The 26,131-nt window shown below is 41.0% G+C and overlaps 1 protein-coding gene across 1 annotated transcript; it reads left to right on the top strand.

The window, feature by feature from the left end:
• The first annotated feature begins 77 nt into the window (after positions 1-77).
• Positions 78-25,723, top strand: cdpf1 (cysteine rich DPF motif domain containing 1). Its single transcript, XM_067427135.1, has 3 exons — positions 78-324; positions 12,636-12,747; positions 25,360-25,723. Exons 1-3 carry the CDS (start codon positions 215-217, stop codon positions 25,486-25,488), a joined length of 351 nt encoding a protein of 116 aa, XP_067283236.1. The 5' UTR covers positions 78-214; the 3' UTR covers positions 25,489-25,723.
• The last annotated feature ends 408 nt before the right edge of the window (positions 25,724-26,131 follow it).

The following is a 26,131-nucleotide window of genomic DNA, read 5'->3' on the forward strand; positions in this document are numbered from 1 at the left end:
GTTTCATTTCAGGCGTCATCCTCTGGCTAGTTTGATGTACTGCAAGTGCAAACTATAAACCGGAAGTTCTGCGACTGTCCTACTTGACGTTCCGTAGTGACGTTAAAGCACTATGGCGCGTCCTCAGGACGCGTGCTCATTCAAAACAAACAGTTAGGATTTGTTTGAACAGATTGTAGGCATTGTCCAGCATGAGGACCGCACTTTAGAGCGAATGGATTTGAACGGAGGATCCGCGCTCGGCGTGTTCAGCTGTGAGCTGTGTGAGCTGTCCAGTCCGTACAGTTTCTACGGACAGAAGCCGCCAAACACGAGAGCAATAGTGTAAGTACACAAGTATTTGGGAAAATTCAGTGCGCTTAACTTAGCGCACTGAATCGTTGCTCAGTGATCTCCATATGCAAGAAAGTAAGCTTGTAATGTAGCGTTAGTGATGAACAATGACGCAAACTTAACCCATTTAATCCCACCGGTCAATAGTGACCGTAAAAAATAGTTTAATTTCTAAGGCTATAAAAATGTTACTGAATGATCTATTAATGCATTTCCAGCAGATATTGAAATAATAAAGGGTCTCAATGAAATATGTGCAGTGTTGCATGTTTATGTTAAATTGTCACATGATCAGAGCTGTTTACTTCCTGTTTGCGTCAAGAGAAGAGGATGGCAGCAAGAAAGCTCCCAAAGAAAAGGATAGCAAAGTATGTTAACATAAGGATGGAACATAGATTTTTGGTACATGTCATGTTTAAGGTGTCTAGTGTTGATATATGCATTTGCAATTACTCAACTTTGTTTAATGTGGTCATAGTACTCACAAACATGTCAACGGCAACAATAGTGACCGGTGGGATAATTGTATCTCCCCCATTCACCACGTCCTCGCAAAACTGTATGACACTTTTTGTGTGTGCAATCTTAAACATAAAATGTGCGATATTTTGTCATACAATCAGTGGAAGTTCTGTCTTCCACAGAAGAAAGTCATACAGGTTTGCTGTGGTGCGCTTACAGTAGGGCAAGGCGGTTGAACATTTAATCCTTAACATGTAGCAATTTTCATGCTATTGGTACTAGTTAATTAGGAACTAGTACTTATTTCACTAATATTTAATTAAACTTTAATTGAGAAGATACAGATACTTATTTTTTAGTTACTAGTAACTTTTTAGACCAAAGATATTCTGGACAAAATGGGTACTAATAGTTTTTAAATTTAAGCAATATATTTGTCTGTTTTAAAGGTAAACTCTGTAGTATTTTTACAGTAAAAAAACACTAGGCCAGTGTTATATATTTTGTTCAGTTGAGTACTTACAATATCCCAAATGTTTCCAACTATTTGTAAATTGTAAGAAAATTGCTATTTTAACCAAGGACCCAGGAAGTCTCAGCCGCCCTTCAATTGCGTCATATCTGCGTTACCCTCGGTTTCCGGTTTTATTTGGTAGAAGTGCTTTTCTCAGCAGTGTGAACAAGTGTCACAGCAAACGCAGAGCGAATGCACAGAGTAACGTCATAACATAATTTTAAACACGCTTAAATGTATCTAATATGAATACTACCGGAAAAGCGGAAATAGGACAAACCCAGACGTCCACACTGTCCCGTCATAATAAAAGTCCCGGTGCTCATGAGGCGTGTTTGTGTAATGATCGCTCCAGCAGCCTTGCTCAGCTCCACAACACTCGGTCCTGCTCTGCTTCATACTACAGTAACGTTAATAACTGCATCCATCAACATGATTTCGTCCCGAGTCCAATTTTCCAGCGGCTGTGAGGTGAAAGACCACATGTCCCAAGATGCTGCGCTTAAACTTGGCATCATCAAACAATGCCTTTGTTTTCAATAGTAAACACCCAAGTGCCTTTGATGATGTGGATGATTACGTTACTGTATGTCATCTGTCCATCATCTAAAGCCCGCCTTGACAATTTAATTAGTCTGAACAGTTTCTTACTTGGCATAATTACTCCTCTATGGATCAAGTACAGAGCGAACTGCCCGAGTTCGGCTGGCATCCAGGCTATGAAAATAGTAAATGTAGGCTAAATTATTCTCTGTATGGTCCACTGAGTCATTGTTCACCCGTTCAAAAAGTGTTTTTAGAACTGAAACACCACTTTTGCAAACATTTCTCCTTTCTCTTGTTTATATTTTCGTTGGTGAGTTGGTAATTCGAGACTGCCTGAAGGAGGTGGTCTGAGTTCGGTTGTGCAACTTATGCTCAAACAGTGCCGCAATTCACGTGAATGTGAAAGCCACACACACAGCCTCTGTCTGGTCAGTAAGAAAAGTAACCTGCGCATGTGTTTTAGCAGATGCCTCATATCTTAAATTTGATGAACATTCTAACTGCATTCTATAGGCTTCATCATTCAGTGAGTTGCAGCCCTGCTTCATATTCTTCATCAATCAACTGTATGAAATGTAAAGGCACCCAAGTAGGTCTGGGGCAGGGCAAGTGCGTTAAATGCATTATTTTCCCCCTTAACTAATTAATATAATTAAAGGAACACTCCACTTTTTTTGAAAATAGGCTTATTTAAGTCTTATAATTCCCTTAGAGTTAAACAGTTGAGTTTTACCGTTTTTTAATCCATTCAGCCGATCTTTGTATCTGGCGGTAGCACTTAGCATAGCTTAGCATACATCATTGACCATCAGCATCAGTGCTCAAAAATGACCAAAGACTTTCAATATTTTTCCTATTTAAAACTTGACTCTTCTATAGTTACATCATGTACTAAGACCAGATGTGGTCACAAGTTACTAATGTTTTAGACCGTTTTCGCTAGGAAAGATTTTCCCATTCCTGCGCAGGAACTTTGCGGCTGTCATGGGTGCAGCGCCCCAATGTTATTATTACACAGCTCCTGAAAATGTCGATATACAAGCGATCGTCCACTGACGTTCCAGCTCTAAAACACAGGCAGCTGATACAAATACACACTCACATATCAGGCCCAGCGTGACATCAAGACAAAATACGTAACCGCGTACGTAACACACACAACATGTATACATATATAAGCTGTGTCTCATTTCGTTAAATTTCCTCAATCAGAATTAAACAAGCAGGAAGTATCTCGTTGCTATGCCAACAAGTTAAGCCTCTTACGCCAGTTATATGAATTAAAATTATTTATAACTTGAAAATGACTATGAAATGTTTCTTGTCTTGACAGCAATGTACTGTTCTAAATGTTTAAAATGCACTAAACGGTTGTAATCCTGTTTACCACAACTATCTGTTTGAGGTAATAGAGCTTTAAAAACAACAACAGAAAAAGCTTGAACTACTTCATTTAAAAACCACACGGTTGCATGTATATATGGCGGTGGTGCCGTTTTTTTTTTCATATAATAGGCCTATAAAAAAAAAAAATGTTAACGGCGACGCCAAGAATTGTGGGTTATCTCTAGCCGTGAAGGATCTTGAAGGATACACCTCATGCACACTCCGAATTCCTGTGAAAGAAGGACGCATTCAAAGGTCGCATTTGGAGTGTCCTACTCACTTTTTTTTAAATGAGACGGCCTTATTACGTATGCAGCCTTTGAATGAGACCTTCTGAAATGAGACGCAGCTATAACAAACAAAAAAACTATGTAGCACTGCATACGTAACAGTAGGCATAACAATGTTGTAGGTAACTTTAGAGACAGTCTTTAAATTTGTGAATATCGAATGTTCAGGGTCAAAGCAAGTTTATGCCAGTGAAGAACGAACGGTAGGCTAATGCTCCGTGACGGCTCGTTGGCCTTGGTAATGTTGGTCGCAATTTGTCGTTTGAATAAAAGCTAACTGCAAAATCATGTGTCCTGTAGGCATGTGCCGGTATCAATTTGTCATGTTGCAATTAATTGCTGAAGCTTTTATCACGGTATACGATATCACAATATTGAAATAAGTTGCAAAAAAAGTGTTGTCATAGTTTAACAGCTTTAAGAACTGTTTTTGTAATAATAAAAATAACTCAATGTTTATAAACAATACAATGCACCAAAAATATATAAAAGTAACATTTTCAGACATCAAGTGCAAAAGAAATAGGCTAAAAAGAACAACAGGTAAATCATTACAATAAGGTCTTATTATTTAATGCATTAACTAAGATTAAGCAATTTGTTAAAGAAAGTATTGTTTTTGTTAAAGCTACACTGTGTAACTTTTTTAGCTTATTCTTAGCTAAAAACACTTAGTTCTTTCAAAAATATATGTGCTCATTAATGTATATTTACTTCTAATAGTAGAAAAGTAATAAAGTATTCTCATAAGTTTATAATATGCCATTGAAAATACATACGGATGAGGGGTTCGAATGCCGGTCGCCATGTTACCCCTCCATCTTGAAAGTACATTAGCCAAAGAGGGACATAGCCATAAATTCAAGCTTCGCCTTTCGCGTTTTAACACTCGATGGCACCGTGTCGAATGTGAAGAGGGGGATTGCCATGTTAATCTTGGACTAAATCGGCCACCGTAGGAGTTAAAACGAAATCACAATTGAGAGGAACAGAAACTAATATTCACTGGATCTTCATATACCTTTACACCGCTAGATGGGGGAAAATATCACACAGTGTAGCTTTAATGTTAGTTAAGAAATGCAACTGATTATTGATTTTTTTGGACAGTTTCTGTTGCATTGACAATACGGCATGTAAAACAAATGCCAATAAAGTAGTTTGATGTTAAACTGACTACATACAGTACATTTTCAGTGTCTATATTCCATATTATGCATACCAACTTAAAAAAAAAAAATTCAAACTCATAAGAGTGACAACTTTCTTTTATTTCAAAAAGCAGAAATCTTTTATCATTATAATTACAGAATTATGTACACATACAGATTATCATACACACATATACAAACATTATAATTTTTTATATCGCATACACAAAACAATCCATTAAAATCTACTCAGCCTGAAATTTCCCTCCATCATTAATAAAACATTCAACCCGCGCAATAGCCCTCATCCTCCTTATCTGGATGAAATCACCTCAGGACTCCCCATCCGCCATCAGGAGCAGACCCGGGTGGGCAGTCCTTGAATAGTGCAGTGCAAGCACAGTGTCAATGAGTAGGGCACCCGAAACTCGTTTGTGTTCTGTGGAAAATGCACACCAGTTCTAGACACCTAATTTAGATAAAATATAGAACAAACAATGTTGAATAATTTTGAAGAAAGGCATTAACATGGTACAGGGTCATACAGGACAATATTTTAAAATGCATTACTGGAAGAAGTTAGACAAAGATATGCTTGAGTGTTATTGGCTTTGTCTGTAAAGTACCTAAGAGACTTACTTTATTAAGAATAAAAACAAGATAAAAAAATTCTCAAGACAAAAAAAGTTTGAAATAGTTTCAAAAGCTATGAAGTTTGAAGACTCAGTTTAAAGTTCAAAGTAGTTTTCAAACTGAAAGTTTACAGTATCAGAAACAAAAACATGATAAATAGATAGACACAGACAGACATAACAGACAAACAAATTTTTTTTTTGGCAAGACCGACATTACAGACAGACATTACAGACTGGCATGACATGCAGACAGACAGACATTACAGACAGACATTACAGACTAGTATGACATGTAGACAGACAGACATTACAGACTGGTATGACATGCAGACAGACAGACATTACAGACTGGCATGACATGCAGACAGACAGACATTACAGACAGACAGACATTACAGACAGACATTACAGACTGGCATGACATGCAGACAGACATTACAGACTGGTATGACATGCAGACAGACAGACATTACAGACTGGCATGACATGCAGACAGACAGACATTACAGACTGGCATGACATGCAGACAGACACATTACAGACTGGCATGACATGTAGACAGACAGACATTACAGACAGACATTACAGACTGGCATGACATGTAGACAGACAGACATTACAGACAGACATTACAGACTGGCATGACATGCAGACAGACAGACATTACAGACAGACATTACAAACTGGCATGACATGTAGACAGACAGACATTACAGACTGGCATGACATGTAGACAGACAGACATTACAGACTGGTATGACATGTAGACAGACAGACATTACAGACTGGCATGACATGTAGACAGACAGACATTACAGACTGGTATGACATGTAGACAGACAGACATTACAGACTGGTATGACATGTAGACAGACAGACAGACATTACAGACTGGCATGACATGTAGACAGACAGACATTACAGACTGGCATGACATGCAGACAGACAGACACATTACAGACTGGTATGACATGTAGACAGACAGACACATTACAGACTGGAATGACATGCAGACAGACAGACACATTACAGACTGGAATGACATGCAGACAGACAGACATTACAGACAGACACATTACAGACTGGAATGACATGCAGACAGACAGACATTACAGACAGACATTACAGACTGGCATGACATGCAGACAGACAGACATTACAGACAGACATTACAAACTGGCATGACATGTAGACAGACAGACATTACAGACTGGCATGACATGTAGACAGACAGACATTACAGACTGGTATGACATGTAGACAGACAGACATTACAGACTGGCATGACATGTAGACAGACAGACATTACAGACTGGTATGACATGTAGACAGACAGACATTACAGACTGGTATGACATGTAGACAGACAGACAGACATTACAGACTGGCATGACATGTAGACAGACAGACATTACAGACTGGCATGACATGCAGACAGACAGACACATTACAGACTGGTATGACATGTAGACAGACAGACACATTACAGACTGGAATGACATGCAGACAGACAGACACATTACAGACTGGAATGACATGCAGACAGACAGACATTACAGACAGACACATTACAGACTGGAATGACATGCAGACAGACAGACACATTACAGACTGGAATGACATGCAGACAGACAGACATTACAGACAGACACATTACAGACTGGAATGACATGCAGACAGACAGACAGACACATTACAGACTGGCATGACATGCAGACAGACAGACATTACATATATATATATATATATATATATATATATATATATATATATATATATATATATATATATATATATATATATATATATATATATATATATATATATATATATATAATATCATATAATTTATTTTACTTTACCAAAAAAAAAAAAAAAAATAGTAACAGTACATACAGGAACATAACTTTTACTGTACGATCTGATCATGCTGCAAAAAAAGTGTTGTTCCTCAGTAGTTTTCACAAGTGTCTAAAGTTTTTTTTAACCAAGATCCATTTACTGTAGATACAAAATGACATGAATACGAATTCTTGAAATTGAAATCGCTACACCAACCAGAGCAACGAAGGTGAAGCAGAGCTCGCTGACTGATTAAATATTCACCGTATCCGGTCGGCTAAACTCTGAACACATCTTCTCTTTTTAAGAATGACTTCAGTGCCGTTCTTTGTTCTTTTCTCAGAGAAAAGCTTAACTCCAAGTCTTCCAGAGTCGCCAGTTTCTGTGTTTACTAGAAGCACGCAAACGCAACTCGGCCGTCGTCATTATGGCCCCGCCCGCCGACTCTATACACTATGTGATTGGCCTGTCCATATTGTGAGGAATACAGCTCAGAATGGTATTGAGAGTTCCTAGACGACACTTGCGGGCAGATTAAATTACCTGCCGCTAGGGTGCGTCTAGATTTCTAGGCTAAGTTTATAATTAAAATAATAACAAATATCATCTATCAAAGCTGAGAAAATCAACTTATTTCAAAGGAAATGTTTTATTACTCATTGACAGATATTTGATTTGTTTTCAACATAAATTCTCATAATTTTATTCATTCTTTTGAGACTCCAATTTGCATTCCATGTAAATGCATCTCTGTTTAAAGATGTTTAAATATCTATTTGGAAAAACAAGACAAAAATTAGGATTTTTTAATTATTTTTTATTTTATTTTTGCAATGCATGCAACAATCAATGACATGACTTCATTAATTTAAGTCTTTATGCTCTATTTTAAGACATTCAAAGCATTAATTTGTTTGGAGGCACACATGTTAAACATTAATAAATTAAACATTTATGACGCTCTATATGGCATCCCTAACAATTAAAAGCTGTTAACACAAACCCAATTGTTAAAAACAACATAAATACACTGCTTATTGACTTACTGCCATGGAATCCATACCTTTCGAGCGACCGCTAACATCATCCTCAGGTGATTGAAGTTGAAAATGAATGTACGCGCATGTGCGAATACACAAAGTGACATCATCGGCGCGTATGCGTATTAAATACAGACGATATGTCACTTTGCGCATGGGCGCTAACACATACGTGATGCAATATTTGTGACTTAACCGCGCTACAGTCTGCAGCAAGGAGTATTTGGAATAAAGTCTGTTTTCACGTTATTTTCACTCACCGCAGCAGTGCACACCCCAACGGCTCTGGTCTAAATTTAGACTACAGACACGAGAGCGCAGCGCAGATCATATGCGCGAGTCCGCGCAGACAACAAACATATCGACCCATTTGAATTCTGCCCAAAATGCTGCATTTTAAAGCGATATGGAGGAGATTATGATGGTAAACAGTGTTAGAGGAAACTGGCTTTACCAAACAGAAAGGTCCGCTCTTGCACTCTAGTCAAACTGTACTTTAACGAAACGCTATTGGCTGTTTCAAAAAAGGGGAGGAGCTGCTAACAGCTGAAGCCGTTTCAGTGGAAATTACGTCAACACATTGAATAATGCGCCGCGTTTCAAGGCACTTCAGTGGGCCTTTAAGAAGCTATCATTGTAAATTCATTGCCATGACGGATGCTACAGATGTGTTAGCTGTCATTGAGCAGCAGTGCAGTGAAACAGCCAATCAGAGCAGAACTCGGCATTAATATTCATGACCCTTCCAAATAAGTCAAAATTTCTAGGGTTGTAAATGGACCTGTAAAACCGCATCTGGACAATTTTTGACCTTAAATAAGCCCCATACCCTCTATTTAGATATCAGAGAACAATTTAACATATTGTTTTAAATCATTCTAGGGCTCCTTTAATGTAGTAGATGTGAAATTATTTTTGAATTTGGTGCTTTCTTTACTGAGAAAAGAGAGAGAAATTCCCAGAATGCTTTTCTGCCCTACGAGGCCACTCCCAAAGCCACCGCTGAATCACTGGGACTAATGAGAGCTGAGGTAATCGCGTCCGCGTTAGTCTTTCACAGCGTGTGTTCAGTCTGGCGTGTTTTTAGTTCATGCCTTTGGAAGCTTAACTTTTAATAGGAATTAATTTGAAAAGTTGAAAGACTTACTTTACCGCTCCGTTTACATGAATGCCTGAAGCTGAGCGGTGAGTGCTGTGCTGGCTGTAGTCTTTACCCTCTGGTCAGAATTTTTACAGACGATGCAAATTGACGATATTTGCATCATCGGAGTAATTTTTCCTTAATAAAATGCATAAATCTGTCGCCTAAGGGGGATATGAGGGGATGGCGCACGATCATTTGAATATACTCCAGGGTTTCTACTGATAAAAAGCCATATGCTAATCGCTGAAGTAACCCTTTAAGACCGCTTTTAGGATTTTTTTTGTCGAGTTAGGATGCTTCTGTAATACTCGTATCCACAGTTAAGATAAGATTATGCATTTAAGAAATGTCATTCTGTAATTTCGCTTTTGTCCTAAATGCGGTCCTAAATGAAATTGACATGGTTACCAAACAGATAATATAGGATTCTTAGGTTAAGATCTTTCTTTAATGTGCCCCCAGGTTTCTTCACCAGACACCCCCATTTCAAATATTTTCCCCCCAAAGTTAATATTATTGTAGGCAGTAGGGCTGGGTATTGTTAGGAATTTCACAATTCGATTCGATTTTGATTCTTGGATTCGATATTGATTTATTAGCTTCGATATCGATTCATTAATAAGTAAATACACAAGTAATTAAGTACCTATATTTTTCAATAATGTGTGCAGTATTATCAATGGTTAAGAACAAATTGACTCCAGCATGTTTCCTGTAATGGTTTATTTAGCAGTATAAATTGTACAATATTGTACATGTGTTGAATACAAACCACAACTGTAACAAACAGGCGCTTTATTAACACCTCTAAAGTGCATGATACTGTTAGTAGAAAGTATATTTCTTTCTACCTATACATTCAAGTTATAAAAGATATGTAAACAGAAGCACAAAATGTGTATACTCATAAAACAAAGTGCAACCATTGATATTATAACATTACAAAATTGTTTCCCACAAATTTGAAAGCAATTAACTGTATAGTGTAGAGAAGCTGTTGTCTGTCCACTTAAAGGGATACTCCACCGCTTTTTCATATTAAACTGTTATTCCCTTAACTAAGACGAGGTGATGCATACCTCTCTCATCTGAGTGCGTGTACTTAATTGCTCTGACGCGCGGTGACGATCTGATAGCATTTAGCTTAGCCCACTAAGCCCAGTTCATTCACTATGGTACTAAACAGAGATCAAGATAGAAGCGACAAAACACCTCCACTTTTTCCCTATTTAAATACAGTTACATGAATAGTTGAGGCAGTAGGGGCGGCAGTGGCTCAGTGGTTCATGTAGGTTATCTACAAACCAGAAGGTTGGTGGTTCAATCCCCGGTTCCACCTGACCAAGTGTCCATGAGCAAGACACCTAACCCCAGCTGCTCCCGACGAGCTGGATGGCGCCTTACATGGCTGACATCGCCGTCGGTGTATGAATGGGTGAATGTGAGGCAAAATGTAAAGCGCTTTGGATAAAAGCGCTATATAAATGCAGTCCATTTACCATTTCCATTTACCATGCAGTCCATTTAGTTGAACGATCAAGTATGATGACAAAATAAAATGTGGCACTTTTCTAAGGGGATTAAAAAGGAGAACTATAATGTATGGCGGAATAGCACTTCTGAGAGTACTTCGACTCGGCGCAGTAAAAAGTCCCGGCTGAAACATCCTCCCTCACATCTCCCCCACTCTCTCTCATTTCTGTCAATAGGGGACTTTTTACTTTTTCTGGATGACATCTGTTTTTCTAGATGTCAGGGCATCTGGAAGCTCTTGTCAGCGAAACGGATGAAGTCGCGTTGTTCATATTTTTTTACGTCCTATGGTTGGTAGTCAGTTGGTAATTATTTATTTATTTTTCAATAGGCAGACATGCTATAGTTTATCCTAATTTATGTCCTCATTTGGCCAAACCCATTTAAAAGCTATTTCAATAGCTGTGAATGACGAATACAGACTCAACATGACTTAAGTTCATTGATTTTGAAAAAACGCACAAAAACGAAGCATAAAACACCAAGATTATTAAACAAAAACATAGGACATCCAGCAGAACATACAAAAGCATTCAAGATGCTCCCATTTGCTAGTTGACATTTCAAATGATTCAGGAATGATACCATATAAATATTGATATAAATGGGGTATACATATTAACAAAAATACTTAATGTAGACTGTAGGTAATGTTACTTAACCAATCTGACTCCGTTGTTGAACTTTTTGTTGTTGTAAGAACTGGTGACGAGAGATAAATGTCGACACAATAGATATGTATACGATGTATGTGGTCGACACTGTCCTCTGGTCCTCTCCAGCTGTTTGTATTTACAGTTGCCATGGCGGCCACCAAGAGTGCGTTCTCATTCAGTATCTGTTAGATGAGTAACTTACTTGACTAAAAACTATGAATGACGTATTAATTATAATAATTATGCCCACAAGGCTATGGCTCCTACATAACAGCTTATCAGTTTTGTCCTTGGGTCTATATATTTCTGCTCATTTTAAATCCGATATAAATAAGTAGCAGTAAAGATATAACTTATGTTAATGTATTAGCGATTACGTGTGAATTAATTCTACTTGGCAGCATCTTTCTACTTAATGGGAAAGATGGGAAAGACCACCCCCACCACCCTCATCCTACCCAAGAGTGTGTCATATACACGCGAAAAACTGAGTAGTACGCCAAAACTAATTTTGCACGCGCATTTCACTCGTACTATAGATACGCATTACATGTGATCGTGAATTTGATAAGTGAAGACTTACATTGCTCGGCATAGCTCCGTTTAAATGAGTGCCTGTAGCTGCTTTCTGTGTTTACTAGTAGCACGAAAGCACAACTCTGCTGTCATTATGTTAAGCCCCGCCCACCGACTCCATACACGATGTGATTGGCCCAAACAGAGTTTAGTTTTTACAGCTCAGAACTGTATTGAGAGTTGCTAGACGACACTCGCGGTAGATTAGATTTGCTGCCGCTAGGGTGTGTCTAGATTTCTAGGCTAGTGTTGCTCTGCTCTTGATTGATGATAATGTCTAATTAGCAGGATTCCATAACCTGTACTGTAAAATGTGAATGCTGGGTGTGTTTTCTGAAAAGAGTACTTGTTTGAACAGTCAAAGGAGTTGTAGAAATGTCCTAGGCAAAATCTAATTTGAATGTTTGTAGTCGGCTATTAAGCATGCCATACATTCATTTTAATGTAATGATGCATTGGAAATCATTTTTGGCTTAATAAGTGTAAAAATGACCATGTCAGTGATGTAAATGTGCTTTCTCCTGTAGGCTCTTGGAGGAATGTTATGGCATGAAAGATCCCTTCAGCCCAGAGAGAGAAAAGTTCCTTATTTTAGGATCCAAGTGCTGTCTGTGCAGTAAGAAAGTGTGTGTGGGAACGGTATGTGTCTGGCTCTATGTGGAGCATTCCTCCTTTTTCTACAAATACATGAATTGAATTTGAGTGAGTGAGTTAGTTAGTATTTTTTTGTAATGCTATTTAAAACAAAGCAGTCAATCACAATGTATATGGGCCATTCTACAGAATTGGTGCAAAGTCAGAGGTGGAAACATCTTGAAATGTATTATTTTTTCCCCACAAATTTTGCATGAATGCAAATTGTATAATATCCAAGATACACATTTATAGTAATTGTGCAGTTAATTCTCATACTGTATTTTCAGAAAATGCTGGAATATTTTCATTCTCCCCAAATTTGTCACTACCGAAACACAATAATGTATAATTTATTAATTGACCTATTAAGATTTTTACAGGTTAAATCAATAACAATTACAATTTTAATAATATTTTAAGTGTAATTTATGAGATTTGTTGTATTTTGAATCCAATCTTTTTAAATAGAAGTTTATCATACTGATTTTAAACATAAGGATTAATTAGTTTGAATATACATTAAACCAAACACTATCATAACATATTAGTTGATAATTCAATATAGGTTATTTTTTGACAAAACATCCCATGTTTCGGTAGTGACAGTAATGTTTTGGTAGTGACCACAATACTTAGTTTGTCATAGCTAGATCAGACTGTCAACATTTTATGTTAATACGAATAACTAACTATGTTGCACATATAGCAGACACATCTGACAGTAAATATCTGATAAGAACACCTAGAGCTGTTCTATACTTTGGGTCTTGAGGTGCAAGTGAGATGAGGTATGTACAGATTGTTCTACATAAAAACATCTTACAATGTAGATTGTTTCAGAATCACTTTTGTATTATTTTCACAAAATATCCATTGCAATAGACATCAGAATTATTTTAGTGTACAAAATGGTCACACTTAACAATGACATATAAAATGGATTCCATCTATAGCCTAAAATTACAGTAAATCAAGGAACAAATAACCTCCATTCCAATATTTCATGTTAATTTTGGGGGGGAGGTCATAAACTGTGAGTATGTGTATGAGTGAGTGTGTAAGTGTGAATGAGTGTGTGAGTGTATGAGAGAGAGTGAGTGTGAATGTATGAGTGTGTGAATGTATGAGTGTGTGTGTGTGTGAGTGAGTGAGTGAGTGAGTATGAATGTGAAAGTGTATGAGTACGAGTGAGAGTGATTGAGTGTGTATGAGTGCGTATGAGTGCGTGTGTGAGAGTGAGTGAGTGTGTGTGTAAGTGTGTGAGACAGAGAGTGAGTGAGTGAGTGAGTGCGTGCGTAAGTGCGTGAGAGTGAGTGTATGAGAGTAAGTGTTTGTGTAAGTGTATGAGTGTGAGTGAGTGCGTGTGAGAGTGAGTATGAGTGAGTGCGTAAGAGTATGAGTGAGAGAGTGCGAGTGTATGAATGAGTGTGAGTGAGTGTGTGAGTGCATGCGTGTGTGTAAGTGTATGAGAGTGAGAGAGCGAGTGAGTGCGTGCGTGCGTAAGTGAGTGAGAGTGAGAACGAGTGTGTAAGTGCGTGTGAGTGAGTGTATGTGTGTGTGAGTGAGTCAGTGCATTTGTGTGTGCATGAGAGTGAGTGTGTGACTGAGTGTGCGTGAGTGAGTGTAAGTGTGAATAAGTGTGTGAGTGTATGAGTGTGAAAGTGTATGAGTGAGTGCGTGAGTGTGTAAGTGTATGAGTATGTGAGAGTGAGAACGTGAGTGTGAGTGAGTGAGAGCGTGAGTGAGTGTATGAGTGTGTGTGAGTGAGAGTGATTGAGAGTGAGTGTGAGTGCGTGCGTGTGTGAGTGAGTATGTAAGTGTATGAGTGTGAGTGTGTGTGTGAGTGTATGAGTGTGAGTGCGTGAGTGAGTGTGTGTGAGTGTGTGAGTGTATGAGAGTGAGTGTGTGTAAGTGTGTGAGTGTATGAGTGTGAGTGAGTGAGTGCGTGAGTGAGTGTGTAAGTGTGTGAGTGTATGTGAGTGAGTGAGTGAGTGTGTGAGTGGATGAGTGCGAGTGAGTGTGTAAGTGTAAGTGTGTAAGTGCATGAGTGAGTGTGTGAGTGAGTATGTAAGTGAGTGTATGTGAGTGTATGAGTGTATGAGTGTGAGTGCGTGAGTAAGTGTGTGAGTGTGTGAGTGTGAGTGTATGAGAGTGTGAGTGAGTGAGTCTATGAGAGTGTATGAGTGTGAGTGCGTAAGTGTAAGTGTGTGAGTGAGTGCATGAGTGTGTGTAAGTGTGAGTGAGTGCGTGAGTGTGTGTATGAGTGAGTGAGTCTATGAGAGTGCGTGTGTGAGTGTGTAAGTGTATGTGAGTGTGTGTGAGTGAGTGAGTGAGTGTGTAAGTGTGTGAGTGTATGAGAGTGAGTGTGTGTGTAAGTGTATGAGTGTGTGAGTGTATGAGTGTGAGTGCGTGCGTGCGTGCGTGTATGAGAGTGTGAGTGAGTGAGTAAGTGAGTGAGTGTATGAGAGTGAGTGCATGTGAGTGTATGAGTGTGAGTGTATGAGAGAGAGTGAGTGTATGAGTGAGTGCGTGAGTGAGTGAGTGTGAGTGTGTAAGTGTGTGAGTGTATGAGTGAGTGAGTAAATGAGTGAGTGAGTAAGTGAGTGTATGAGTGTGAGTGAGTGAGTGTGTAAGTGTGTGAGTGTATGAGAGAGTGTATGAGTGTGAGTGTATGAGATTGAGTGAGTGTGTAAGTGTATGAGAGTGAGTGAGTGAGTGAGTGTGTGTGTGTGTGTGAGTGTATGAGAGTGAGTGTGAGTGCGTGCGTGTGTGAGTGAGTATGTAAGTGTATGAGTGTGAGTGAGTGAGTGAGTGTATGAGAGTGAGTGTGTGTGAGTGAGTGTGTGAGTGTATGAGTGAGTGAGTGAGTGTGTGTAAGTGTGTGAGTGAGTGTGTAAGTGTGTGAGTGTATGAGAGTGAGTGCGTGAGTGAGTGAGTGTATGAGTGTGTAAGTGTGTGAGTGTATGAGAGTGTGTGAGTGAGTGTGTAAGTGTGTGAGTGTATGAGAGTGAGTGTGAGTGCGTGAATGTGTGTGTGAGTGAGTGTGTGAGTGTGTGTAAGTGTGTGAGTGAGTGTGTAAGTGTGTGAGTGTATGAGAGTGTGTAAGTGTGTGAGTGTATGAGAGTGTGTGAGTGAGTGTGTAAGTGTGTGAGTGTATGTGAGTGTATGAGAGTGAGTGTATGAGTGTGTAAGTGTGTGAGTGTATGAGAGTGTGTGAGTGAGTGTAAGTGTGTGAGTGTATGAGAGTGAGTGTGTGTGTGAGTGAGTGTGTGAGTGTGTGTGAGTGAGTGTGTAAGTGTGTGAGTGTATGTGAGTGTATGAGAGTGAGTGAGTAAATGAGTGAGTGAGTGAGTGAGTGAGTAAGTGAGTGAGTGTATGAGTGTGAGTGCGTGAGTGAGTGTGTAAGTGTGTGAGTGCGTGAGTATGAGTGCGTAAGTGTGTGTGTGTGTGTGTGAGCGAGCGCGAGTGAGTGTGTGTGAGTGAGTGTGTGTGTGTGAGTGCGTGTGTGCGAGTGTGTAAGTGTGTGTGAGTGAGTGAGTGAGTGAGTGAGTGAGTGTGTGTGTGTGTGTGTGTGTGTGAGCGAGTGTGAGTGAGTGTGTAAGTGTGTGTGAGTGAGTGTGAGTGCGTGTGTAAGTGTGTGTGTGTGAGTGAGTGAGTGAGTGTGTGTGTGTGTGTGTGTGAGCGAGCGTGAGTGTGAGTGAGTGTGTAAGTGTGTGTGAGTGAGTGCGTGTGTAAGTGTGTGAGTGAGTGAGTGAGTGAGTGTATGAGATTGAGTGAATGAGTGTGTAAGTGTATGAGTGTGAGTGTGTGAGTGTATGAGAGTGAGTGTATGAGTGCGAGTGAGTGTGTAAGTGTGTGTGTGTGTGTAAGTGTGTGAGTGTGAGTGAGTGTGTGTGAGTGCGTGAGTGCGTGTGAGTAAGTGCGTGAGTGTATGAGAGTGAGTGTGTGAGTGAGTGAGTGTATGAGTGTGAGTGAGTGAGTGAGTGAGTGTGTGAGTGAGTGTGTGAGTGTGTGTAAGTGCGTGAGTGAGTGTATGAGAGTGAGTGTATGAAAGTGTGTGAGTGTATGAGTGTGTGTGAGTTAGTGTGTAAGTGTGTGAGTGTATGAGAGTGAGTGTGTGTGAGTGTGTAAGTGTGTGAGTGTATGAGTGCGAGTGAGTGTGTAAGTGTATGAGTGTGAGTGAGTGCATGAGTGTGTGTGAGTGAGTGTATAAGAATGTGTGTGAGTGAGTGTTTAAGTGTATGAGTGTGAGTGAGTGCGTGTGTATGAGTGAGTGTGTGAGAGTGTGTGAGTGAGCGTATGAGTGTGAGTGAGTGAATGAGTGTGTGTGCGAGTTAGTGAGTGTGTGTGTAAGTGTATGAGAGTGTGTTTGTGTGTGAGTGAGTGTATGAGAATGAGTATGTAAGTGTGAATAAGTGTGTGAGTGTATGAGAGAGAGTGAGTATGTATGAGTGTGAGTGTGAAAGTGTATGAGTGTGTGTGTGTGTGTGTGATTGAGTGTGAGTGTGAGTGTGAGTGTGTGTGTGTGAGTGCGTGAGTATGAGTGTGTGAATGTATTAGAGTGAGTGTGAGTGCATGAGTGTGTGTGTGTGAGTGTATGAGAGTGTGACTGAGTATGTAAGTGTATGAGAGTGTGTGAGTGAGTGAGTAAGTGAATGAGTGCGTGTATGTGAGTGTATGAGTGTGTGTGTGTGAGTGAGTGTATGTGAGTGAGTGAGTGTGTAAGTGTATGAGTGTGAGTGAGTGCGTGAGTGAGTGCGTGAGTGAGTGCATGAGTGAGTGCATGAGTGAGTGTGTGTGTGAGAGTGAGTATGTAAGTGAGTGTATGTGAGTGTATGAGTGTGAGTGAGTGAGTGCGTGAGTGAGTGTGAGTGAGTGAGTGTGTATGAGTGTGAGTGCGTGAGTGTGTGAGTGTATGAGATTGTGAGTGAGTATGTAAGTGTATGAGAGTGTGAGTGAGTGAGTGTATGAGAGTGAGTGTGTGAGTGCGTGATAGTGTGTGCGTGAGTGTGAGTGTGAGTGAGTGTGTAAGTGTGAGTGAGTGCGTGAGTGTGTGTGAGTGCGTGAGTAAGTGTGTGAGTGAGTGAGTGTGTGCGTGTATGAGAGTGTGAGTGAGTCTATGAGAGTGTGTGTGTGAGTGTATGAGTGTGAGTGAGTGAGTGCGTGTGTGTGTGAGTGTGTAAGTGTGTGAGTGTATGAGTGTGTGTGAGTTAGTGTGTAAGTGTGTGAGTGTATGAGAGTGAGTGTGTGTGAGTGTGTAAGTGTGTGAGTGTATGAGAGAGAGTGAGTGTATGAGTGTGAGTGAGTGCATGAGTGAGTGTGTGTGTGAGTGTGTAAGTGTGTGAGTGTATGAGAGTGAGTGTGAGTGCGTGTGTAAGTGTGAGTGAGTGTGTGTAAGTGTGTGAGTGCGTGAGTGCGTAAGTGTGTGAGTGTGTAAGTGTGTGTGAGCGTGAGTGTGTAAGTGTGTAAGTGTATGAGAGTAAGTGTGTGTGTGAGTGAGTGAGTGAGTGAGTGTGTGTGTGTGTGTTTGTGTGTGTGCGCGAGCGTGAGTGTGAGTGAGTGAGTGTATGAGTGTGAGTGCGTGAGTGTGTGAGTGTATAAGTGTATGAGAGTGAGTGTGTGTGAGTGCATGAGTGAGTGAGTGAGTGAGTGTGTGTGTGTGTGTGTGTGCGAGCGTGAGTGTGAGTGAGTGTGTGAGTGTATGAGAGTGAGTGTGTGTGAGTGAGTGCGAGTGTATGAGAGAGAGTGAGTGTATGAGTGTGAGTGAGTGAGTGTGTAAGTGTGTGAGTGTATGAGAGTGAGTGTGTGTGAGTGAGTGCGTGTGTAAGTGTGAGTGAGTGTGTGTAAGTGTGTGAGTGTGAGAGTATGAGATTGAGTGAGTGAGTGAGTGAGTGTATGAGATTGAGTGAGTGAGTGAGTGTGTGAGTGAGTGTGTAAGTGTGTGAGTGTATGAGAGTGTGTGTAAGTGTATGAGAGTGAGTGAGTGAGTGAGTGTATGAGATTGAGTGAGTGAGTGAGTGTGTGAGTGTGTGTGTGAGTGAGTGCGTGAGTGAGTGTGTAAGTGTGTGAGTGTATGAGAGTGAGTGTATGAGTGTGAGTGAGTGCATGAGTGAGTGTGTAAGTGTGTGAGTGTATGAGAGTGAGTGTGTAAGTGTGTGTGAGCGTGAGTGTGTGTGAGTGTGAGTGTGTGTGTGTGAGTGAGTGTGAGTGTGTGTGTGTGAGTGAGTGTGAGTGTAAGTGTGTGAGTGTGAGCATGTGTAAGTGTGTGAGTGTGAGTGTATGAGATTGAGTGAGTGTGTAAGTGTATGAGTGTGAGTGAGTGTGTGTGTGAGCGTGAGTGTGTAAGTGTGTGAGTGTATGAGAGTGAGTGTATGTGTGTGTGAGTGTATGAGAGTAAGTGTATGAGTGTGAGTGCGTGAGTGTGTGTGTGAGCGTGAGTGTGTAAGTGTGTGAGTGTGTGTGTGTGTGTGTGTGTGTGTGTGTGCGAGCGTGAGTGAGTGTATGAGTGTGAGTGCGTGAGTGTGTAAGTGTATGAGTGAGTGTGTGTGAGTGAGTGCGTGTGTGTGCGAGTGTGTGAGTGAGTGTATGAGTGAGTGCATGCGAGTGTATGAGTGTGAGTGAGTGAGTGAGTGAGTGAGTGAGTGTATGAGAGTGTGTGTAAGTGTATGAGAGTGAGTGTGAGTGCGTGAGTGTGTGTGTGAGTGAGTGAGTGTGTGTAAGTGTGTGAGTGTGTGTGTGAGCGTGTGTAAGTGTGTGAGTGTATGAGAGTGAGTGTATGAGTGTGAGTGAGTGCGTGAGTGAGTGTGTAAGTGTGAGCGTGAGTGTGAGTGCGTAAGTGTGTGTGTGTGTGTGTGTGTGTGAGCGAGCGCGAGTGAGTGTGTGTGAGTGAGTGTGTGTGTGTGAGTGCGTGTGTGCGAGTGTGTAAGTGTGTGTGAGTGAGTGTGAGTGCGTGTGTAAGTGTGTGTGAGTGAGTGAGTGAGTGAGTGAGTGTGTGTGTGTGTGAGCGAGTGTGAGTGAGTGTGTAAGTGTGTGTGAGTGAGTGTGAGTGCGTGTGTAAGTGTGTGTGTGTGAGTGAGTGAGTGAGTGAGTGTGTGTGTGTGTGTGTGTGTGAGCGAGCGTGAGTGTGAGTGAGTGTGTAAGTGTGTGTGAGTGAGTGCGTGTGTAAGTGTGTGAGTGAGTGAGTGAGTGAGTGTATGAGATTGAGTGAATGAGTGTGTAAGTGTATGAGTGTGAGTGTGTGAGTGTATGAGAGTGAGTGTATGAGTGCGAGTGAGTGTGTAAGTGTGTGTGTGTGTAAGTGTGTGAGTGTGAGTGAGTGTGTGTGAGTGCGTGAGTGCGTGTGAGTAAGTGCGTGAGTGTATGAGAGTGAGTGTGTGAGTGAGTGAGTGTATGAGTGTGAGTGAGTGAGTGAGTGAGTGAGTGAGTGTGTGAGTGAGTGAGTGTGTGTAAGTGCGTGAGTGAGTGTATGAGAGTGAGTGTATGAAAGTGTGTGAGTGTATGAGTGTGTGTGAGTTAGTGTGTAAGTGTGTGAGTGTATGAGAGTGAGTGTGTGTGAGTGTGTAAGTGTGTGAGTGTATGAGTGCGAGTGAGTGTGTAAGTGTATGAGTGTGAGTGAGTGCATGAGTGTGTGTGAGTGAGTGTATAAGAATGTGTGTGAGTGAGTGTTTAAGTGTATGAGTGTGAGTGAGTGCGTGTGTATGAGTGAGTGTGTGAGAGTGTGTGAGTGAGCGTATGAGTGTGAGTGAGTGAATGAGTGTGTGTGCGAGTTAGTGAGTGTGTGTGTAAGTGTATGAGAGTGTGTTTGTGTGTGAGTGAGTGTATGAGAATGAGTATGTAAGTGTGAATAAGTGTGTGAGTGTATGAGAGAGAGTGAGTATGTATGAGTGTGAGTGTGAGTGAGTGTATGAGTGTGAAAGTGTATGAGTGTGTGTGTGTGTGTGATTGAGTGTGAGTGTGAGTGTGAGTGTGTGTGTGTGAGTGCGTGAGTATGAGTGTGTGAATGTATGAGAGTGAGTGTGAGTGCATGAGTGTGTGTGTGTGAGTGTATGAGAGTGTGACTGAGTATGTAAGTGTATGAGAGTGTGTGAGTGAGTGAGTAAGTGAATGAGTGCGTGTATGTGAGTGTATGAGTGTGTGTGTGTGAGTGAGTGTATGTGAGTGAGTGAGTGAGTGAGTGAGTGTGTAAGTGTATGAGTGTGAGTGAGTGCGTGAGTGAGTGCATGAGTGAGTGCATGAGTGAGTGTGTGTGTGAGAGTGAGTATGTAAGTGAGTGTATGTGAGTGTATGAGTGTGAGTGAGTGAGTGCGTGAGTGAGTGTGAGTGAGTGAGTGTGTATGAGTGTGAGTGCGTGAGTGTGTGAGTGTATGAGATTGTGAGTGAGTATGTAAGTGTATGAGAGTGTGAGTGAGTGAGTGTATGAGAGTGAGTGTGTGAGTGCGTGATAGTGTGTGCGTGAGTGTGAGTGTGTGTGAGTGTGAGTGAGTGTGTAAGTGTGAGTGAGTGCGTGAGTGTGTGTGAGTGCGTGAGTAAGTGTGTGAGTGAGTGAGTGTGTGCGTGTATGAGAGTGTGAGTGAGTCTATGAGAGTGTGTGTGTGAGTGTATGAGTGTGAGTGAGTGAGTGCGTGTGTGTGTGAGTGTGTAAGTGTGTGAGTGTATGAGAGTGAGTGAGTGTGAGTGCGTGCGTGTGTGTGTGAGTGTATGAGTGTGAGTGTATGAGAGTGTGAGTGAGTGAGTAAGTGAGTGAGTGCATGTGAGTGTATGAGTGTGAGTGTATGAGAGAGAGTGAGTGTATGAGTGTGAGTGAGTGCATGAGTGAGTGTGTGTGAGTGTGTAAGTGTGTGAGTGTATGAGAGTGAGTGTGAGTGCGTGTGTAAGTGTGAGTGAGTGTGTGTAAGTGTGTGAGTGCGTGAGTGTGAGTGCGTAAGTGTGTGAGTGTGTAAGTGTGTGTGAGCGTGAGTGTGTAAGTGTGAGTGTGTAAGTGTATGAGAGTAAGTGTGTGTGTGAGTGAGTGAGTGAGTGTGTGTGTGTGTGTGTGTTTGTGTGTGTGCGCGAGCGTGAGTGTGAGTGAGTGAGTGTATGAGTGTGAGTGCGTGAGTGTGTGAGTGTATAAGTGTATGAGAGTGAGTGTGTGTGAGTGCATGAGTGAGTGAGTGAGTGAGTGAGTGTGTGTGTGTGTGCGAGCGTGAGTGTGAGTGAGTGTGTGTGAGTGTGTGAGTGTATGAGAGTGAGTGTGTGTGAGTGAGTGCGAGTGTGTAAATGAGTGAGTAAGTGAGTGAGTGTATGAGTGTGAGTGTATGAGAGAGAGTGAGTGTATGAGTGTGAGTGAGTGAGTGTGTAAGTGTGTGAGTGTATGAGAGTGAGTGTGTGTGAGTGAGTGCGTGTGTAAGTGTGAGTGAGTGTGTGTAAGTGTGTGAGTGTGAGAGTATGAGATTGAGTGAGTGAGTGAGTGAGTGTATGAGATTGAGTGAGTGAGTGAGTGTGTGAGTGAGTGTGTAAGTGTGTGAGTGTATGAGAGTGTGTGTAAGTGTATGAGAGTGAGTGAGTGAGTGAGTGAGTGTATGAGATTGAGTGAGTGAGTGAGTGTGTGAGTGTGTGTGTGAGTGAGTGCGTGAGTGAGTGTGTAAGTGTGTGAGTGTATGAGAGTGAGTGTATGAGTGTGAGTGAGTGCATGAGTGAGTGTGTAAGTGTGTGAGTGTATGAGAGTGAGTGTGTAAGTGTGTGTGAGCGTGAGTGTGTGTGAGTGTGAGTGTGTGTGTGTGAGTGAGTGTGAGTGTGTGTGTGTGAGTGAGTGTGAGTGTAAGTGTGTGAGTGTGAGCGTGTGTAAGTGTGTGAGTGTATGAGAGTGAGTGTATGTGTGTGTGAGTGTATGAGAGTAAGTGTATGAGTGTGAGTGCGTGAGTGTGTGTGTGAGCGTGAGTGTGTAAGTGTGTGAGTGTGTGTGTGTGTGTGTGTGTGTGTGTGTGTGCGAGCGTGAGTGAGTGTATGAGTGTGAGTGCGTGAGTGTGTAAGTGTATGAGTGAGTGTGTGTGAGTGAGTGCGTGTGTGTGCGAGTGTGTGAGTGAGTGTATGAGTGAGTGCATGCGAGTGTATGAGTGTGAGTGAGTGAGTGAGTGAGTGTATGAGAGTGTGTGTAAGTGTATGAGAGTGAGTGTGAGTGCGTGAGTGTGTGTGTGAGTGAGTGAGTGTGTGTAAGTGTGTGAGTGTGTGTGTGAGCGTGTGTAAGTGTGTGAGTGTATGAGAGTGAGTGTATGAGTGTGAGTGAGTGCGTGAGTGAGTGTGTAAGTGTGAGCGTGAGTGTGAGTGAGTGTGTAAGTTTGTGAGTGAGTGTATGAGAGTGAGTGCATGCGAGTGTATGAGTGTGAGTGAGTGTGTAAGTGTGTGAGTGCGTGAGTGTGAGTGCGTAAGTGTGTGAGTGTGTAAGTGTGTGTGAGTGTGTAAGTGTGTGAGTGTATGAGAGTGAGTGTGTGTGAGTGTGAGTGTGTAAGTGTATGAGAGTGAGTGTGTGTGTGAGTGCGAGTGTGAGTGAGTGAGTGTATGAGTGTGAGTGTATGAGATTGAGTGAGTGTGTAAGTGTATGAGTGCGAGTGAGTGTGTGTGTGAGCGTGAGTGTGTAAGTGTGTGAGTGTATGAGAGTGAGTGTATGAGTGCGAGTGAGTGTGTGTGTGAGCGTGAGTGTGTAAGTGTGTGAGTGTATGAGAGTGAGTGTGTGTGTGTGAGTGAGTGCATGAGTGAGTGAGTGTGTGTGTGTGTGCGAGCGTGAGTGTGAGTGCGTGAGTGTGCGAGTGTGTAAGTGCGTGAGTAAGTGTGTGAGTGAGTGAGTGTATGAGTGTGAGTGTATGAGATTGAGTGAGTGAGTGTGTAAGTGTATGAGTGTGAGTGAGTGAGTGAGTGTATGAGTGTGTGTAAGTGAGTGTATGAAAGTGTGTGAGTGTATGAGTGTGTGTGAGTGAGTGTGTAAGTGTGTGAGTGTATGAGAGTGAGTGTGTGTGAGTGAGTGTGTGAGTGTATGAGTGCGAGTGAGTGTGTAAGTGTATGAGTGTGAGTGAGTGCATGAGTGTGTGTGAGTGAGTCCGTAAGTGTGTGAGTGTGAGTGAGTAGTGTATGAGTGAGTGCGTGTGAGTGTATGAGTGTGAGTGTATGAGAGAGAGTGTGAGTGTGAGTGAGTGTATGAGAATGTGTGAGTGCGTGTGTGTGATTGCCTGAGTGTGAGTGAGTGAGTGAGTGAGTGAGTGTTTAAGTGTATGAGTGTGAGTGAGTGCGTGTGTATGAGTGAGTGTATGAGAGTGTGTTTGTGTGTGAGTGAGTGTATGAGAATGAGTATGTAAGTGTGAATAAGTGTGTAAGTGTATGAGAGAGAGTGAGTATGTATGAGTGTGAGTGTGAGTGAGTGTGAAAGTGTATGAGTGTGTGTGTGTGTGTGTGTGTGTGTGTGTGTGTGTGTGTGTGTGTGTGTGTGAGTATGAGTGTGAGTGCGTGAATGTATGAGAGTGAGTGTGTCTGAGTGTATGAGTGAGTGTATGAGTGCATGAGTGTGTGAGTGCGTGAGTGTATGAGTGAGTGTGAGTGTGTAAGTGTATGAGTGTGACTGAGTGAGTGTGTGAGTGAGCGTATGAGTGAGTGAGTGAGTAATGTAATTCTCCCTGTCAAGTTAATTATATAAATTAACATTACTGACAACCCTTCACTAGTATCATGCACTGCACCTTTAAGTAATTGTAATGTGATGAGGTTACAGAATTAAAACTTGCATACTAAACCACTACTAAAACATAGTACAATACTAATGATTTGCATAACTGTACTAAAATTTAGTTTATTCCTCAAAATAAAGGATTATTTGTTCCCTTTTGTCACTACCAAAACAATGATGTCACAACCGAAACGTCAAGACATGTTTTGGTAGTGACAATTTTAGATAATTTTGAGCCTAGTTCGAAGATGCTAATCAGCACATAGTTAGCAATTACTGGTCAGAACAGATATACACATATAAAAACGAAATTTTACAGAATTACATCCAAAAAAGTTTTCTGAATCGCAGAAAAAAGGTGTTTGGTAGTGACATTCCTTAAAGTTACACACAGATGTTCAGACTCTAAAACACATTTACATCAAAATGATGGGACCAATCTATTCACCAAGTAGCATATGAGAGAGAGGGACACAGGAATATTTCCTGATCCAAAAATTAGGGGTGTGGTTAAAATCAGTCTCAGCCAGTGGACTAAAACATTCACTGTTTCGGTAGTGACATGAAAACTTCATTTTTTTTTAACAATCAAAAAGATATGTTTAAAAACAAGAATGAAAAAAATTACAAAAAATGTTTCAATATCATTTTCACAAGTTGAAATTTAGATGTTAGGGTTTGGGACAGCCACCTCCCAATTGAAAGTACCTAATAAATGATGATTATATATATATAAAGCTTACTGATATTTTAAATGTTATAGTGGGTTTCAATAGATAATTGAAGGATCTTAGTAAACATCTAAGATTTGAATAATTAAATGCTTTTAAAATGTGTTTTTTGGATGTAGGACAGCAGTTTGCACCAATTCTGTAGAATGGCCCATATTTGAACACATCAATACACTTTATTTTTATCAATGACAGGACTGCAGTCTGTTCTACACCAAACGCTTTTGTTTGCCATGTGTGCGGGATCACCTTCATCAGTTTCCAGAGCAGGTTCAAAGTGAGGTGCAGAGAAAGAAGAGTGTCCAGAAGACGTCCTCCTCATGATGATGATATTGATTTATTTATTAGTCAACATTTATGATCAGAGGACACTAGCGAGCCATCTGTCCAGACACATGTAAATGTTTTTTTTTCTTGTACTTTTTCTAAATATGAATGAAAATGGGAATGCCAAACCATATTTTGATTGAAATCATGTGCTGATGAGTGTTTTTAGTTTTACAGTAGCACTAAATGCCTTATGTTAAATGCAACTATGAAATAAATGTTTAAAGTTGTATCAACTGGCTCACTGGTTGTGATTAATTACAGATGATTAAAATTAAATTATATAGATGAGATTCGAACCTACTGTTGGAGGTGTGCAGAATTGTCATGCGTTTGGGCAGTACCCCAACCCCACAGGTGTGGAACTACTTACTTCCAGATTTACCACCTTGACTTAAAGGGTTGGTTCACCCAAAAATGAAATTAATGTCATTAATGACTAATAACCCTAATGTCGTTCCACACCCATAAGACCTCCTTTCATCTTCAGAACACAGTTTAAGATATTTTATATTTTAGTCAGTCTTCTCTTCCGCGTTTGTTTTCAAACCTCAAATAAAGATTCAAACGGCCATGAATCAGTGAATCGATCAATGATTCGGATCGCCAATGTCACATGATTTCAGCAGTTTGGATCACG

This window comes from Pseudorasbora parva, chromosome 20 (genome assembly GCF_024679245.1).
Source record: "Pseudorasbora parva isolate DD20220531a chromosome 20, ASM2467924v1, whole genome shotgun sequence".
NCBI lineage: Eukaryota > Metazoa > Chordata > Actinopteri > Cypriniformes > Gobionidae > Pseudorasbora > Pseudorasbora parva.